This window comes from Squalius cephalus (genome assembly GCF_949319135.1).
Source record: "Squalius cephalus genome assembly, chromosome: 4".
In the NCBI taxonomy this organism is placed as follows: Eukaryota; Metazoa; Chordata; class Actinopteri; order Cypriniformes; family Leuciscidae; genus Squalius; species Squalius cephalus.
Window position 1 is genome coordinate 46,491,513 of NC_137125.1, and position 17,471 is coordinate 46,508,983.

General features: G+C 35.0%; 1 protein-coding gene across 1 annotated transcript; it reads left to right on the forward strand.

The window, feature by feature from the left end:
• Positions 1-7,914: 7,914 nt before the first annotated feature.
• Positions 7,915-16,708, forward strand: LOC307157710 (scavenger receptor cysteine-rich type 1 protein M130-like; the record flags this gene model as incomplete). Its single annotated transcript, XM_079869635.1, has 18 exons — positions 7,915-7,972; positions 8,271-8,585; positions 8,847-9,170; positions 9,292-9,606; positions 9,842-10,165; positions 10,242-10,559; positions 11,334-11,630; positions 11,744-11,821; positions 12,007-12,321; positions 12,434-12,634; positions 12,733-12,816; positions 13,211-13,270; positions 13,438-13,494; positions 13,619-13,693; positions 14,991-15,053; positions 15,253-15,309; positions 16,081-16,143; positions 16,238-16,708. 18 exons carry the CDS (start codon positions 7,915-7,917, stop codon positions 16,309-16,311), a joined length of 3,078 nt encoding a protein of 1,025 aa, XP_079725761.1. The 3' UTR covers positions 16,312-16,708.
• Positions 16,709-17,471: the final 763 nt, after the last annotated feature.

Genomic DNA, 17,471 nt, shown 5'->3' on the forward strand with positions numbered 1-17,471 from the left:
AAAAATTAAATCTATTTGATAAAAGTATAGCAATCAGTCAATTGGCAGACGATACTACGTTATTCTTAAAAAATAAGGATCAAATTCCTCTGGCTATTTCATTAGTTAATACCTTTTCTAATGCATCAGGACTCCAACTAAATTTAAGCAAATGTGAACTTCTTGCCCTACATCAGAATGATATCACTTGTTTGCATAATATTCCGGTTAAAAATAAGGTGAAATATTTAGGCATTACAATTACCAAAGATCAGAAAATTTGTACGAAAGATAATTTTGAAAATAATCTACAAAAAGCAAACCGAATCTTAAATTGCTGGTTACAAAGAGACCTTTCAATTTTTGGTCGAATTTTATTAACCAAAGTCGAATACTTATCCAGATTGATTTATCCAGCCCTTTCTTTAGCTCCCCCTGCAAATTTTATTAAAACATGTTCCCGGAAAATGTATAATTTTATTTGGAGGCAAAAAGCTCATTATATTAAAAAAGCTGATATTGTTAAATCTTACGAACAAGGTGGTTTAAATGTGATTGAATTTGAAAACATGAATATTCTGTTAAAACTCAAATGGCTAAAAATGTTTGTATGTAATGAAGATAGTTTTTGGTTTACAGTTCCTTCAGCTTTGTTTCAAGAATTTGGTGGAATTCAATATTTGCTCAATTGTGATTTTGATTTATCGAAACTCCCAGTGAAACTATCAACATTCCATCAACAAGTTCTCTTATTTTGGAAATTGGCACATACACACAATTTTACTCCTCATAATGTTTCTATTTGGAACAACAAATATATATTGCACAGGAACAAATCTTTATGTTTTAAGAATTGGTTAAGCAGAAGTATATGGTCGGTGAAAGATCTAATGGATGAAAAGGGTAACCTTTTAGACTATAATGCTTTTACATTGAAGCATGGATTTACCTGCCACCCGAAAGAGTTCTTCACTGTCATTAATGCAATACCTTCTGGCATAAAAATGCTAATGAGATGCTCCCTTTCTTATGCTAAAGTTAAACCAGTTCTTCCCACTTTATTCATTGGAGATATTAATTTTAAAAGTGTTAATTGTACTAACAAATATATTAGACAGGTCGTCTTAATAACAAATTATCCCTGTCAAATTAAAAGAAATAAACTAGATCACATGTTTAATAAGAATACTGTAAAATATCTTAGAACAGATTATTTGAGTTTTCCTATTCCTCCTAAAGCAAAAGAAACACATTTCAAAATCTTAAATGAAATTTATCCTTCTAACAAATTCTTAAATCAAAAATTTAATATAGATATTGTCCCCTGTTCTTTTTGTAATAGCCATTCTGAAGACACTGATCATATCTTCTTTACTTGCAATTTTTCCAAAGTCTTCTGGATATCAGTTCAAGACTGGTTATAGAAAAGGAGGTGGTTGTTGATGGTTTTGTTTTTACTTTACAACATATCTTATTTGGAATTCCCAAAGACTGCTGTGTTCATTTTTATTTGATCAATAACATTGTTATATTGGCAAAATATTTCATTCACAAATGTAGATTTTTTAAATCCCTCCCACTACTTATTGTGTTCAAAAATGATCTGAAGTGTTTTTCTAAAGCCCTTGAGAGAATGAGAGGTAGGAGTGCGATGAAGCTGATTGATCTTTTGATTTCATATGATTTGGTATAATATTGCCCCTTAATCTAATTTAATTTATTTTAATTTTTTTTTGTAATTTTTTTATTTTTTTTTTATTATTAATGTATTTTACCCTAATTGAGATGTAAGTTATGATTTCATGCATGTCTATTTTCTTTTTCTTTTAAGTAATTTTTAGTTAAATTGTGTTGAGCCTTTCATTCGAATGTTTTACATATTGTAGTATGATTACATTTGCCTTGGTTGTGTATATAATTTTGTATGCAATAAAAAAAAAAAAAAAAAAAAAAAAAAAAAAGGTAACGTTATAGATCCTGGGAGGGCGTGGCGCGTCGGCATAAACTGATGTGGATTTTAAATTATTTTATCAACTTGAAATACAGGCATATTTTTGTAGATGTGTTTGCTTGCTAAACTAAATATGCATATATTTTTACGTCTGTCATGTTGGATCCATAGATAAACAAACTGCTTCGGTGTGTCGCATATACTTCGTCATCGTCTTGCTGCTCCCTCCCCGTTCTGTGATTGGTTCCCTATTTCAGGGGAAAAATTAGCCCATGGTAGCCAGACTACCTTGCAGCGTTAATAAAATCGCGCTGCTCAAGGCAGTATGGGGAAACCCAGGCTAGTCTGACACTGAAATATGGAGGGATTGAATATCATCTGTAACACCTGCACACTAAACTAGGCCTATGTTCTACACATGAACAAACAAAACTCAATAACTGTTATTTGATAAATATGACAAAATAAATAAATTATAGGTTACAATAATATTATTGAAATACATAATACTATAATATAGGCAACAGTTAATATTTTCAGAATTATATGTTTATTGAGACAAAAAGCTAAAATTAATTAGAGAAATTTAAGGTATTTTTAACGTGTTGCAACCGTCCCCTGGGTCGGGGTCAGTTGCAACATCTGACTTCTTCCATTCAAATAAATACTGTGAACGATATGTCATATATAATCATCTTTAAATGGTATGGGTAATTAGCAGACAGATGCAAGTTTAATATATACAAATTTGGTTGGTCTACTCCAAATAGTCTCTGAGTAACTGAGAGAAATGCAAAAAGTGTTGCAACTGTCCCGGTCTCCCCTACCTATATTACTTCAAGACATGCAAATAAAGAAACACGAACAGCATTTTTGTATTGATTCTCAAAACAAAGTAATAAATAACAACAGAATACAAAAAACAACAACTGGCTGGGGGGGGGGATTACAAATAATGAGAATTACATGACACTGAAAAAAATAAAATAATTGCAAACAGATAATGTTTTTAAGACTTTTTTGTTCTCAGACAATGTACACTGTAAAAAAATTCTAACCCTCCCAAATAAAAAATTTCAAGTGACCGATAACATCTAAATTTTTCAGTTGGCCCAAGTGAAATTCTGTAAATTTAATTTTATAATTTACAGAATTTCACTTGGGCCAATTGAAAAATTTAGATGTTATCGGTCACTTGACATTTTTGATTTGGGAGGGTTAGAATTTTTTTACAGTGTAGGCCTATAATTGAAAAGAGGTATTTTTTAAAGTTCTTTCATAAAAACAAGAAAGAGAGGTTTAGCATTTAGATTTATGCTGTGGAATTTAGCGAGTAACAAGATCAGATTAATTACATATCCTCCTGGGACCCAGAAAAAAAAAGTTTTTTGAATTTAGTTTTTTTCCATGTCATCACACTGTTAAGAGCACAATAAACAAATGGTAAAAAAAACATTTTTGAAAAATAATATTTTATTCATACGTTATGCTATGTCCTCTGTAGTGGACACCAGGACTAAGTTGTTTAAAAAATAAAATGACATGAAATTATATGTATAGGCAAAAACAATGGGATTTTTTTTTCAATCACCAATAAATTTGGGGGTTTCAGGATTTTTTCAACCAAAATTTGTATAAAGATTATTCTCAACTATGTTATGAAAGAAATAACGGAATTAATTGATACACCATTTTACTTTATGCAATATGTGGGTAAAATGTCCATAAATTAATATTCCCATTCAATGCAATGTATATATAAACTGTATCTAATTTGCACCTTAATGTGTTCTTGGAGCAACATTTAATGAAAAAAGAAGTGTAATAATTGGAGTAATAATTGGCAACATTTTAATAATAATATCTAATATTTCATAGGAATATTGATGTATAATTTATTTCCATATTCACTTGTTGTGTCTCACAAAATGCCTGATAACATGATTTAAGTCCTGATGTCCTCTACAGTGGACATGTATGAAATCACTGCCCTGTTCTGTAACAGAAAATATTTTTTTTATTTGAAACCCCTTAACATTTTCCTGAGATGTTGGTTTATGAAATACAATTTGAAAAGTAGTCCAATTTAAATTATAATTACAATATATTATCATATTTCCATACGAATGCTACATTTGATCACTAAATTAATGTCAGACATTTTTAAAGACCAAGGAGAAGTTGTTTTCATGGTGAAACTTCCAAACATTTCGTATCTCTGAAAAGTCCTGAATGTGCTCTTTACAGGACACCCAGGTTGTGTCATGTGACATGTATGATGTCAGAGAAATTCACTAAAATATAATGTCCACTACAGTGGACAAAAGTCTATTCTTGGGTCCCAGGAGGATATAATTGGGTTTTTTTTTTTTTAGATTGATCATAATCAACAAAGCCTATACCACACCCTTCCAATACAACAGACATTCATTATAAACTTCATTCCAAATAAATCCTGAAACATCTTGCCAAAACATTTTCATGATTGGTAAAAAGGAAAGAGATTTACCTGCATTGTTCCAGTAAGCGGTCACAGGTGGTTAAGTGTAATGTCCTGATGGAATAGTGTACGGACTGATCTATTATTATTTTTATTGGGTGAAGCAAAACACAATTTGCCAACAGGAGTATTGACCAAACTCAGAGAGACTGGAAGTAGAGATCGAGCACCTCTCAATAATAAAGCAAGAACACCTGAAGGGATTGAAGAACCCTTCAAACATGAACAGCATCAAGATGGATGGATGTGACGCCAAGTTCGCTATAAAACACGGTGAGTTTCGGTGTAGTGAATGGATACATTGTATTTCAGTCGTGGACATGGATTGAGTTGGAATTGTTGATATGCTAAATCAAGTAATGTAGCGGGAATGTTCAAATGGGAAGTTCAGACGGAGTGGAGCAGGCGCGATAAACTGAGTTCAATAGAAATGTATTTACAATAAAATCACTGACCAGCACACGTATAATTTGATGTTCTGTTGGTCTAGGCGGAGATATTAACTGTTAAAAAGTATTATTGGTACTATATTTTTTCCATTTAAAAAAACACGCCGTTTTATAATTTGCCCCTTTCGTTTGACAGTTTCATTTGATTTTTTAATAAACACTTACCTTTAGAAACGATTCTTCTTATTAGGTTATTATTATGATAAGAGAACCTGCTGAAAATAAAATAAGCTTATCACTCTCACTGCTACATAGCTTATATTTACATCATTGTCATTCTGTGTAGCCTACTGTGTATTAGTACAATAGCCTATTTCATAAAGGCAGACAAAGAGTAAAATGAATGTGATATGAATTGAACTAGGGTGAAGTCAGCAAAAGCGGGACATCAGGTAAAATGGGACAAATAAGCTTTTTGGTATAGCCTAGTGCTCTTTAAAAAATAATTTGCAATAATGGGTGGTCTTTTTTGTTACTGTCCCAATTTACCTTAAAGTGTTAGATAAAATGGGAAGTGGGACATCCTATAAAATAAAAGATATAAAACATTGCTTAATGTGAAAAGTTGTTTTGTTTTACAGAAAATGTCACAAAAAGGAAAAAACATGTCAGTCAAACAAGAGAGGTGTGCTAGAAATATTATATGTAATGGGTATTTTCAGCATTAAATGTAGCTTACAGAGAAACGCAGACTAAGGATGCTCAGGTCAAAGGCCATATATACTTAACCAAAAAGTGCTTAACACAGTAGAACTAACAGTCATATGACTAGCTCAGATCATTACAAACCAATCACCAGAACAAATCACAGTGAAGAAGACTTGAGTGACATTTTTTAGCGCAATTTTCCTACGGACAAAATTGCGATTGTTAACTCATGATTTCTGTTCTGTCTGTGCGCACCAATCTTGCACTTCTATCTCCTCCTCAACCAGACCACCTAGAGACTTCGGGTTTTCGGCATTATGTTAAGGAAGGTCTAATCTCGGGAACGCACAAAAAAAAAACAAAAAAAAAAACATAAAAAGATTTACTATCTCTTAGTGTTGTGATCCCATGACGTCAGAAAATTGCGCTAAAACACTCACTGAGTTTTTATTACTTGTTTACTCATATGATATAAATGTACATGTATCTTTCTATTCAGGCGATTCACTTTGTTGTTGTGACCAGTGATCTCGCGGCCGTGAATAAAACTTGAGCTGAGAAACAGATTCTACGCTCAAAAGAAAACAAAAGAACATCAAAGTGTGATTGAGGTAGTGATAGAAGCTTCATCAACGGGACGCCATCACCTTACTTCAGGGAAGTATTGTATTGTATTGTATTGTATTTTTAACAACTGCAAGTTGTTTAAATTGTCCGTGGTGAAGAAGTTAGATTAAGTAGGTTGTATTCATATTAAGAATTTCCACGACAGAGGTAAAGCCTATCAGTGGAGTGAAGAAATAACGAAAGGATCAACACTGAGTATAGGGGTAAAGGCCCGTTCACACCAAGCACGATAACTATATAGATAACTATAATGATAACTTGCATCCACACCAATGAACAATAAACTTTTTTCTCAGATTGTCTGAGAAGGAACTAGAAAACGTGTCTAAAAAAAAGCTTTTGAATATGCCAAAGCTAATGGAATGAAATTGTTTTCTGAAAACAAAAACAAAGCTTTTTACTGAAAGGTCAAAGGTTATTACTGGTTCCTAAATGTTTTAAAAGGAGCCCAGAGCTGTGCATGAAACATCACCAACACAATCCGTTATAGAGTGTATGTTTTAATAAAGTTATTGTTTTACATTCTGAAACATTTCTATTAAAAAAGAATTTGTACAATATCCTGTTGCAAGCAATTGCATTATCCAATCACAAACTAGATTAAATTGTGTGTCCCAAATTTACCTGAAGACGGCTATAGAATACAAATGAGTTCTTCTCATTTTTGAATCTTTGTATATCTTTAAAAAAACACCCATATTCCTTCAAACAACCATAGCTGGAGATACAAGAGACCTTGAGTATTTTTTAAAACATTAATAGTGTATAGGTAGAATAGATTTATTTGTATTTAATACACAGTTTACCAAAAAAGTGTCCCAACTTTGCTGACTTCACTCTATCTAATAAATTAAAATTGTAGCTATAAACAAAGTATCTGTAAACAAAGTAATTTGCATTTTCTGCAAATAAAAAAGTAGTTATGAGAAGCTCTAACTTGGAACAGACTCTTTTCTGCTTCTCTTTATAATAAGTGTGTTGCTGCTCTCTGCTGGATGAATTATGCATCGCAACATTAAACACATTACAGCTACAAATGTGTTGAATATAATGCCAAATGAATATATGTGGAAAAGAAAACAATGTTTATTTACAAATGTGGTCTGAAACTTTTCTGTTTGTTGTACACAACCATTCCAGTTAATTTAATAATTTATTAACATACTGTTAATTGTGCTCTTGGTTAGAACATAATAACAGTAGTAAAATACACTTGATATTATACACATTTGTTCCAAAAATAACTTTAAAATGTTCAGTTTAATATGTATTATATTTATATATTTATCAAAGATCAATTATTTTTGTGTGTGAAATAAAGTGTCAGTAAGTGAGCAGTCAGTCATCAGTCAGTCTTGTATGTTGTGTGTGCAGATACAGGCTTTGATGCTGAATATAACCTGCAGTGTTTCTCTATCAATCTCCTGTAAGTTTAGAGTGACATTCTCTCCACGCTGACATATGACTGACACGAGTCTGTCCTCAGTGAAGTGTCTCTTCACACTGGAGGAGGAGTCCCGCTCATCAGCGCTCACACTTTATTGATATATATGGAGAAAATAAAAATGCTGCTGTGTGATTTGTCAGTGATTGTGTTTGATGATTTCCTCTGTTGTGTCTAATAAGGGAACAGTGAGTGTCATTGGCAGCTGTGAGAGTCTCTCTCTCTTTAGGGGACTGACAGGAGCCAGTTTCTTCAGTGTGTTTGAGGGAGCAGAGGAGAAACAGAGTCAAACAAACAGTGTGACGAGCAGAAGAAGATGGAGGGATTTCTGACACTCGTTTTACTCTCCTCTATAGTCACTATAACCACATCTGGTAAGTACAATTTCTTTTACCTTTTTAAATAATTAGTTTGTCTATGATGGCATTATACCACTAGAAACTGAATAGAAGCCTTTGTAATATCTAGAAACTAAGATCTTCTAGATTGTAATATCTAGAAACTTAAGATCATTAATTATCAATTACATTTTATAAATGATTTGAGCTTTTACAGGAATCCAATTTGTTATATACTCCAGTTCAAAATATTTTTATATATTTCTATTTACCAACTTTTCACATTTTATTTTGACATTGCATTATTCGATCCCTTTCTCTCTTTCATGTACAGATTTCGAGACTGTGAGGTTAGTTGGTGGCAACAGTCCCTGTGCTGGTAGAGTGGAGGTTCATCATGATGGTCAGTGGGGAACAGTGTGTGATGATGGCTGGGATAAGACTGATGCTGGAGTGGTGTGTAGAGAGATAGGATGTGGAAAGGCTCTAGAGGCTGTGAGTAATGCTCGCTTTGGACAAGGATCAGGTCAAATCTGGCTGAGGTATGTGGACTGTAGTGGATCAGAGTCAACACTGAAGAACTGTAGATCAGACGGATGGGGTGCTCGTGGCTGTGGTCATGATGAAGATGCTGGAGTCAGATGCTCAGGTGAGCGGCTCCATACATCACTCTGTTAATACATCACTGATCAGACTTTCATTGATACGTATTGATAAATCTTATTTGCAATTTAAAATAATTGTGTGTAATTTATTTTCAAAGCAAATTATAGACAATCAATTATTATTAAGCATTTCAAGGTCTGAACTTCTCATTAGTTTTAATCCATTAAAAAAATCTGGTGTTGTTTTATGTCCATATCATAATCATAGTGACAGATGGTCTTCTCTTTTGTGTAAATGTAATCAGAAACCAAAAACTATGGAAGGTCTGGTCTTGTTTCTGGTTCTCACCTGTGTTCTGGAAGAGTGGAGATGTATATTGGAGGACGATGGAGCACAGTGTGTGACGCTGCCTTTGACCAGCAGGATGCAGAGGTTGTGTGTAGAGAGCTGGACTGTGGGGCTCCTGTACAGGTGCTGGGAGAAGATGCTTTTGGCAAAGGAGACGCTCAGATGTGGACACAAGAGATTCAGTGCAGAGGAAATGAATCACACATTCAAAACTGTCCATCATTAACCTCACATAATATAAACTGCACCCATGAACACAACGTGGGACTGATATGTTCTGGTAAAATATCAATGTTCAGCCTCTCTACTGTATAGAGGAATCTAATTATTAAATACTAAATCTAATTATTTGATTATTCTTGGTTTGATCAATTTCAGTAAAATCTCTGTTCTTTGTCCAGGTTACACTGACCTCAGACTGGTCAATGGTCCTGACGTCTGTTCTGGTCGAGTTGAGCGTCAGTACTTCAGTAAATGGGGCACAGTGTGTGATGCATGCTGGGATATGAGAGCTGCCAGTGTCCTCTGTAGACAGCTGAACTGTGGGATTGCTGTGTCTGTTGTGGGATCAGACTGGTTTGGAGAGGGAAGTGGTGAAATCTGGGCTGATGTGTTTGATTGTGACGGGAATGAAACAAAACTCTCAGAGTGTTCCGTCTCTTCATGGAGTCGAGCTGAATGTTCTCATAGACGAGATGTTGGAGTCGTCTGCTCTAGTGAGTCCAAATTACTGGAAGATATACTGATATTGTGCTGCTGAAAGATTAAAAAAAGAATAAATTTAGTATTTCATCTCACCATGTGTAATTTCACAACATGTGTAGTGTCATTTCAAACTGAAAGAAAATATACTTGTCATTTATTTCAGATTTTTTTTATATATGTATTATTGATGTAAAGTATATTCACAAACTTGCAATATTTTAGTAAAACATGAGACCTTCTTTCCAGATTCCTCTCTGGCTGTTCATGACGGTCTGGTGCGGTTGTCTGGAGAGAGACAGTGTGAGGGGGAGCTGGAAGTTTCCATCCATCAGGTCTGGAGGAGAGTTCTGCTGGACTCCTGGAGTCTCACTGAATCCTCTGTGGTCTGCAGACAGCTGGGCTGTGGCTCTGTGCTGAACTTCTCCGGCTCCTCTTCATCCAGTCCTGAACACAGTCATGAGTGTGTGACGGGCTTCCAGTGCTCTGGGAGTGAAGCTCATCTGGGGAACTGCAGCTCTCCACAAACTCTCAACTGCAGCTCCACACAACAGCTGTCAATCACCTGCCTTGGTGAGAACAACAACATCTGGGCAGATTCTTCAGTTGTTAGTGATCAATAATGTGTTTTTCTCTCTCTGAATATCAGGTCGCGGGTCCATCAGGCTGGTGGGTTCTGGGGGAGACTGTGCAGGGAGGCTGGAGGTTTTTCACAGCGGCTCATGGGGGACAGTGTGTGATGACTCCTGGGATATTAAAGATGCCCATGTGGTGTGCAGACAGCTGCAGTGTGGAGTGGCCCTCAGTAACCAGCAGGTACCAGCCTGGTTTGGTCCTGGTTCTGGACCCATATGGCTGGATGAGGTGGAGTGTGAGGGGAATGAGACGTCCCTGAGGAACTGCTCTTCTCCAGGCTGGGGGAAACATGACTGTCAACACAAGGAGGATGTAGGAGTCGTGTGCTCAGGTAAATTGTAAAGAATAATTTAAATAATAACATTTCAATAACCTATCAATGTGACTTATAATATCCAGTACACTTAATGCACATCAACAGCAGAGTTGGGAACTGAGAATATGTTCTTATTCTGAAAATATATATAAAGTATTAGGACCAATAACTGTTCTTTCACATGCACTTTTCTATGTGCTCTGACAGAGTTTTCTGAAGTACTATAGTTTTTGGTACCACAACACAACATTACTTCATGAAATGCATAGCGTGACTAATGTTGTCCGAATGAATGACTTTAATGAGTCGGTTCTCAGCACACAGCATAACTAGTGTAGTGATTCCTGAACAAATGGGTCAATTTTGTTCAGTGAATCAAAAACATACAGTTTAGAGCAAACTTTGAGACTGAAATATAGTTACTGACTGGATGCTCATACAACAAATTGTAGCTAAATATACATAGTGTGCATTTGGTCAGAAGCATTTTTGTTTGTTTAAAGTGGTTGAGTATACATTATATCACCCACCCCCAAAAAAAGGCTAAAAAGTTACTAAAAGGTCTGTGTAAACACCCTTTGCATGAATTGTTTTAAATGTTTGAAATATATTTATTATTTAAATTATCTCATCCTTTAGAAATGGATTTGCATCTTGTTTTTCCAAACATTTATACCTTAAAAGCACTTAAAGAACCGTCAATTAATTTATTCGTCAAGTTCTTTAATGGTTTGCATCCCAAATGAACAGACTCACATGAAAGTTGACATTGATTCTTTTCCTTTCTAGAGTTTAAAGAGATCAGGTTAACTGAGGGCTGTGAAGGGAATGTGGAGGTTTTCTACAATGGATCCTGGGGTAATGTGTGTTACAATAAGATGGACAGAGACACAGCGAGTCTGATCTGTCAAGAGCTGAACTGTGGAAGATCTGGCAGTGAACCCAGTTCTTCAGAGGGACTGAAATCTCATAATTGGCTTGATAAACTTAAATGTCGACGTCATGATTCCACTCTATGGCAGTGTCCATCTTCACCCTGGGGACAGAATGACTGTGATAATGAAGTGGCCAAGATCACCTGCTCAGGTCAGATAATATTTAACTGATTTAAGATAGTTTGACATGAGCATGTTTGGTTAAATATTATTTATGATGCCTAATATTCTGATTAGTGATGTTTTGAAACTTTAATGTTTCAGAGAAGGAAAACCATGAGTCTCCTCAGAGTCGTCTGACATGTTCAAACTCTTCATCTCCTCACCAGAGACGGTGTTCAAGTAAGTTTATCATAAGCTTATATTTCTTTTTTTTCTTATATATATATATATTTTTTTTTTTTGTACAGTAAATTATTTTTTATTCCACATTCAAAATTAATCACAGCGTTAAAGGCCTCCAGCTTTAGTGTGTTTTGTTGTAAATGTGTTGAAGCTGGTCAGTGATGTTTCTGTGTGTGATTTAGATCATGTTCCTCTCAGACTGAATAGAGGTTTGGGCCGGTGCTCTGGGAGGCTGGAGGTGTATCATAACGCTGTGTGGGGTTCAGTCTGTGCTGATCTGTGGGACATCAGCGATGCTCAGGTGGTCTGCAGGCAGCTGGGTTGTGGAGCAGCACTGAGGGCTGATGGGAATTCAGTCTTTGGTGCTGGTGAAGGTGTTGTGTGGCTGAACAGAGTCGAGTGCAGAGGGAATGAGATTCACCTGTGGGACTGTCCTCTCTCCCTGAAGAACCACACTGACTGCTCCCACAAAGAGCACGCTGGACTCACCTGTGCAGGTCAGAGCAAAACTCTGACCGATAATAGTGATTTTCACATCATTTTAGTGCTACTAACTGTGTATTTGCATGATTTTTAATCTGTCTGTGTCTGTTTTGACAGATTTGCCAGATTTGTCAGTGTCCACTACTCCTGCCACAACAGCATCAGCTTCTCCTCCAGTTTCTCCTCCAGTGCGCTCAACATCAGTCACTCCTCCACAAACTCCTCCAGTGTCTCTCTCTGTGCTTGTGGTTGTACTGGGAGTTTTGCTCTTACTGCTCTTAGTGCCACTGCTTATACTGATTCAGCAGAACAGAGTGATGAGGAGAGGTAGGAGAGATCCAGAGACTGTCATATTGTGTGTTATTCAGTGTGTGATCAGTCATGTGTTGTGAACTGACAGCAGGTTTGTCTGTCTACACTCACAGCTCTCTCTAAGAGGAGACACAGGACGACGACTGAGGCCGTTTATGAGGAGATTCATCACAGACACAATCACTTCACTCAGAGAGGTGAGACATGAGCCGTGAAACTTATTTAATATTATTAATAAGAGAGTCTGTCAGACACTTGATGTTCATCTATTATTAGTCCTGTTAAACCTCCGGCTTTAAACCAGAGAATTCCTCACAGAAAACCACAGAGCTGCAGGTGCATGTTTATGTGTGTGTTTGTGTGTGTGTGTGTGTGTGTGTGTGTGTGTGTGTCTCTTCCTGTGTGTATTTCTGGAAGGCAGTGAGGTTTCATGAGTTCATGTGAGGATACATGTGTGTTTGCTAATAGGCCTAACTGAAAACAAACAGAAAAAAAATCATTTCTGCCTTTGTTTTTTTGAACATGGAAATGAGGATTCAGTCTGTTTGTGATGATGAACATGTTTCTGACTGTTTTTCTCTCCTTTAACAGGGAGTCTCATCTCTGAAGAACTGCATTCTGGGTATGAAGATGCTGATGAGCTTCTCTCAGGTTAGACAGCAGAAGCGCATATTCATTCCACTCAAAATATTTTTCATTGAATTCAACCTAAATAAATAAACGTAATTAACAAATTCTATTAAATATTTGACTAATGACACAATACATTTTAAACACTGCTGTTTATTTATATATTAACATTCTGTTCTCCTTTTTAGCAAAAGAGTTCAAGACTGTATATTATGATGATGTCACCAACAACAGTGGCCTAAAAGGTCAGTGACCTTTTAAATTGATCACATGATTTATTACCAGATGATTAATAACTTAATGGTCTCATGACCTGCAAAAAGAAAATATTTTGGCTTTTGTATCCAAACATATTCTGTGTTGATGCAGAAGAGATGAAGGAAATCACACCGGGATACTATGATGATGTCATCACTGATGGACTGAAACCAGATCGTGAGACAGGTGTCGTTCTGTTATTCTACCCATACACAAAAGAAATATATTTGAAATATATTTTCAGAATATATTTAGGAATATATGTAAATATTTGAAATTGGCCCAATAAATATATTTTAGTTAAATATATGTAAATATATTTTTTATTTTTTGAAAATATATTTTAGTTAAATATGTGAATATATTTATATGTCAATATATTTACTAACAACATATATGTTCATATATGTTTTAACTTTTGCAAATTGTTTCATTTGAAATATATTTTTAAATTTAAAAAGTTAACATTTTCACAAACAAACAACACATTTTCATTTTATTTTTTAGATCGACCACTTCAGCCGTGGATGTGGGCATGTGAGAGCAGTGCTCTACCACTTCCCCCGCCCACATTTTTCCTACTGGTCGGGGATCAAATCGGCAACCCTTAGGTTACAAGCCCGAAGCCCTAACCAGTAGACCACGGCTGCCCCTTTACTGACTTTATTGGCCTAAAATGACAATTTTATGTAGGAAATAACACACAGAATGCAGAGTTTTTTCCCCCCTATTTTTACAGAATTGAATACAGTTATTTAATAGTGTGTGTATGCAGTGTTAGACACTGAGTTCTATCTATTGTTTAAGTGCACTTCACTGTTGGAGTGTCACTGTTATACTTGCATCATAAATATTGTGCATATTTTCAATATTTAAATGACTTCAGGAAAGATGTCAATAAAACAACAATAAATCTAATAATTGCACTTAGTGTTAGGTACGTGCCACCTAATATGGCCTAATAGTCCTAGGAAAGCAACTATCTGTCATTTTACATTGCAGTCATTTAAATGTAAGTACAGTATTTATTATAGCTGTGTGTCATAATACAGTAGTGAAATATGGTAGCCTACTGTTGTGTATAGGGGAAAAGGTAGAGGAATTACTATGATCAAAATACATTTTCGACCCTTCTTTAGCAAGCTAAACATTTTATGACCATATTTTTTGTCATATATTTTACATTACATGTTATACATGTAAATATATTTCACACTTAACATCATATATTTTTGTTATATTTCATAATATATTTCAAAATGATAAATATAAGTGAACAACAATGCAAATATATTTCAATGTATTTGGAATATATGCCACATATATTTTTGACACTTTAAAATATATTTCAATATTTTTTTTTTTTCTGTATGGGTATAACAGCATATTGAAATACTTAAGTATATTAAAGTTATTTCAGTATATTAACGGATAAAAAGTTTTGAATGTCATTAATGTTTGTGATGAATGTGTGATTTTGTAGAAGACACTCCTGAGAGCTATGATGACGTCATCACCAGTGGACAGAACTCTTTCATCAAAAAAGGTGTTTTCTAATTGATTTTTTTATTATTATTATATATATATATATATATATATATATATATATATATATATATATATATATATATATATATATATATATTTCTTTAAAATAAACCTAATAACTGATGATATTTTAAAATTACTGTCTTAATGTTTTTTGGCTTATATTCAACTTTTTGGGCTTATATTTGCACGTGTAGTGAACATGCTAGAGAATTATGATGATGTCATCATTAATGGACAGAGCTCTCAAATAGGTGGGTTGAACAGAACTACATTTTATTATCACCCTTACATGTTTACATGAGTATTAGACATGAGCTTTGTGTAATCAATACATTTAAAGGGAAAAGGGATTCAGGGATTCAAATAAGATAAAGATTTGTCCCAATTCAGAGGCTGCATCCATTGAAGCCCGAAGGTCAAAACGAGTGTTGTTAAATGGGACGGTCTACGGGGGATTGTTCTTGTCGCCTAGCAACTGTGACAGAGATGATGAGCGGCAGTAACGTTTGTACTGGACTTTTTTGAAAGTTATATTAAACTGTCCGAAACCAAAACAGGGTTCACAAACTGTCTAAATATGTTCACCATGGTCCATTTCTATATATAATAAAGAGTATCAACTATATATAATCACATCTTAGTAAGATATGTCAACATTTGAACAGCTTTAAAGTAAAACCACTTTTATTTTTACATTTGTATCGTTAGATATTTGAGTAAGCTGAAACCCAATACTTGCATTTTTAAAGTGTAATTCGGCAATTTTCTATAATAAAATCCTGTCGTCACCGGAGCGCAATGAATTCTGGGATAGGCAAGGCCACGGAGGATCCGTCTGTTGTATCCTTCATTTCACAGGAAACAAAGGCACATTTGGAGGCCGCATTTGAAGGAGGCTTTGAATTGGGACAGTCTTCGTCGCGCTACAGTGACGCAATCGGCCTTCATATGATGCAGCCTCTGAATCGGGACGCAGTTTAAGTGTTTTATATTCTGATGTTTTTTATGTCATTCTTGATCAGAGGGAGTTCAGGAGGACTATGATGATGTGATGAGTGTGAGTGAAGATGTGAGAAACCTGTTAGGTAAGTTATTAAGTTATTGTTAGTATGTTTTCCAGATTCATTGACTCAATTTATCTGATTACAACATGAATTAAGATTTTGTTTTTAATAACAGATTATGATGATGTGGAGGAGGAGTCAGAAAAAGAAGGAGGGCCATTCGGCTCAATGACTGCGCCGGTTCAATAAATTTGAAATCTTAAAAGTTTGAGTGAAATTGCTATTGATATATCAAATCTCAGGTTTTTATGTTTTTTTTTTTGTTGTTTTTTGCATTTAAATTGATATGCCTCTGTGAGATTTTTTTATTTTTTATTATGGCCTTGTTAATAGTAATAAAACAAACAACAATGCCTTTTCTGCTAAATTACCAAATAAACAAAAATGTGATGTAACAGCCTCACCATGGTGGCAGCATGTACTGTACTTTTTATAAGTGGATAATGCTGACATTTATTTTGGATGCATTAAGTAACTTTTACAATAACCCTGTAAATTAATTGATCTGTATCAAATATTATTATTTTATGTGGTCAGGTGTGTTTAACCAATACATAAATATGCATATTAAATTTCTTTAAAGGCTGTTCTCAGGCTGTAGATGAATGTAAAATGTGAAGGCCAAGTATGGCAACCCAAACTCAGAATTTTTCCTCTCCTATTTAGTGCACACACATTAGCAGTAATGAACACACACACTGCAAACTGTGGACACACACACTCAGAGCAGTGGGCAGCCATTTTTGTGTGGCGCCTGGGGAGTGATTGGTGTTTAGGTGTTTTGCTCAAGGGCACATCAGTCGTTTTCTGCCGGTATGCTATTGAGAATCAAACCTGCAACCTTTGGGTTACCCATCTGACTCTCTAACCATTAGGCAACGACTGCCAAACAAAGTGAAAGTGACATATGAAGGCAAAGTATGGTAACCCATATATTTGGAGTCGGAATTTGTCCATCTGCATTTAACCCATCCAGACACACACACATTTGTTTGTTTTGTTATATTGGGCTATGTAGGTCAACAATCTGTAACACGTGAATAAACTATATGAATCACTTTGTAATAACTTTAACAAGGCTATGAGTTAATAAAGCTCAACAACAGAACAGAACTCCATCAGCTCATATCCATCGTTAAAAACTACAGACTGGTAACTTTTTTTTAACCATTTTAAGGAATGCTTCATCACAGCTAATCCACCTGTATCTGATCTCATTTCAACCTCTTATTTCAGTCTTCTGACTCAGTTTTTGCTGTATGGTAATAGCCCTTCGAGTTCATTTGTGTGCATAACTGTATACAGCAGATAAAGTGTAATCAATGTGTTTGTGTAGTGAAATGAGCTCT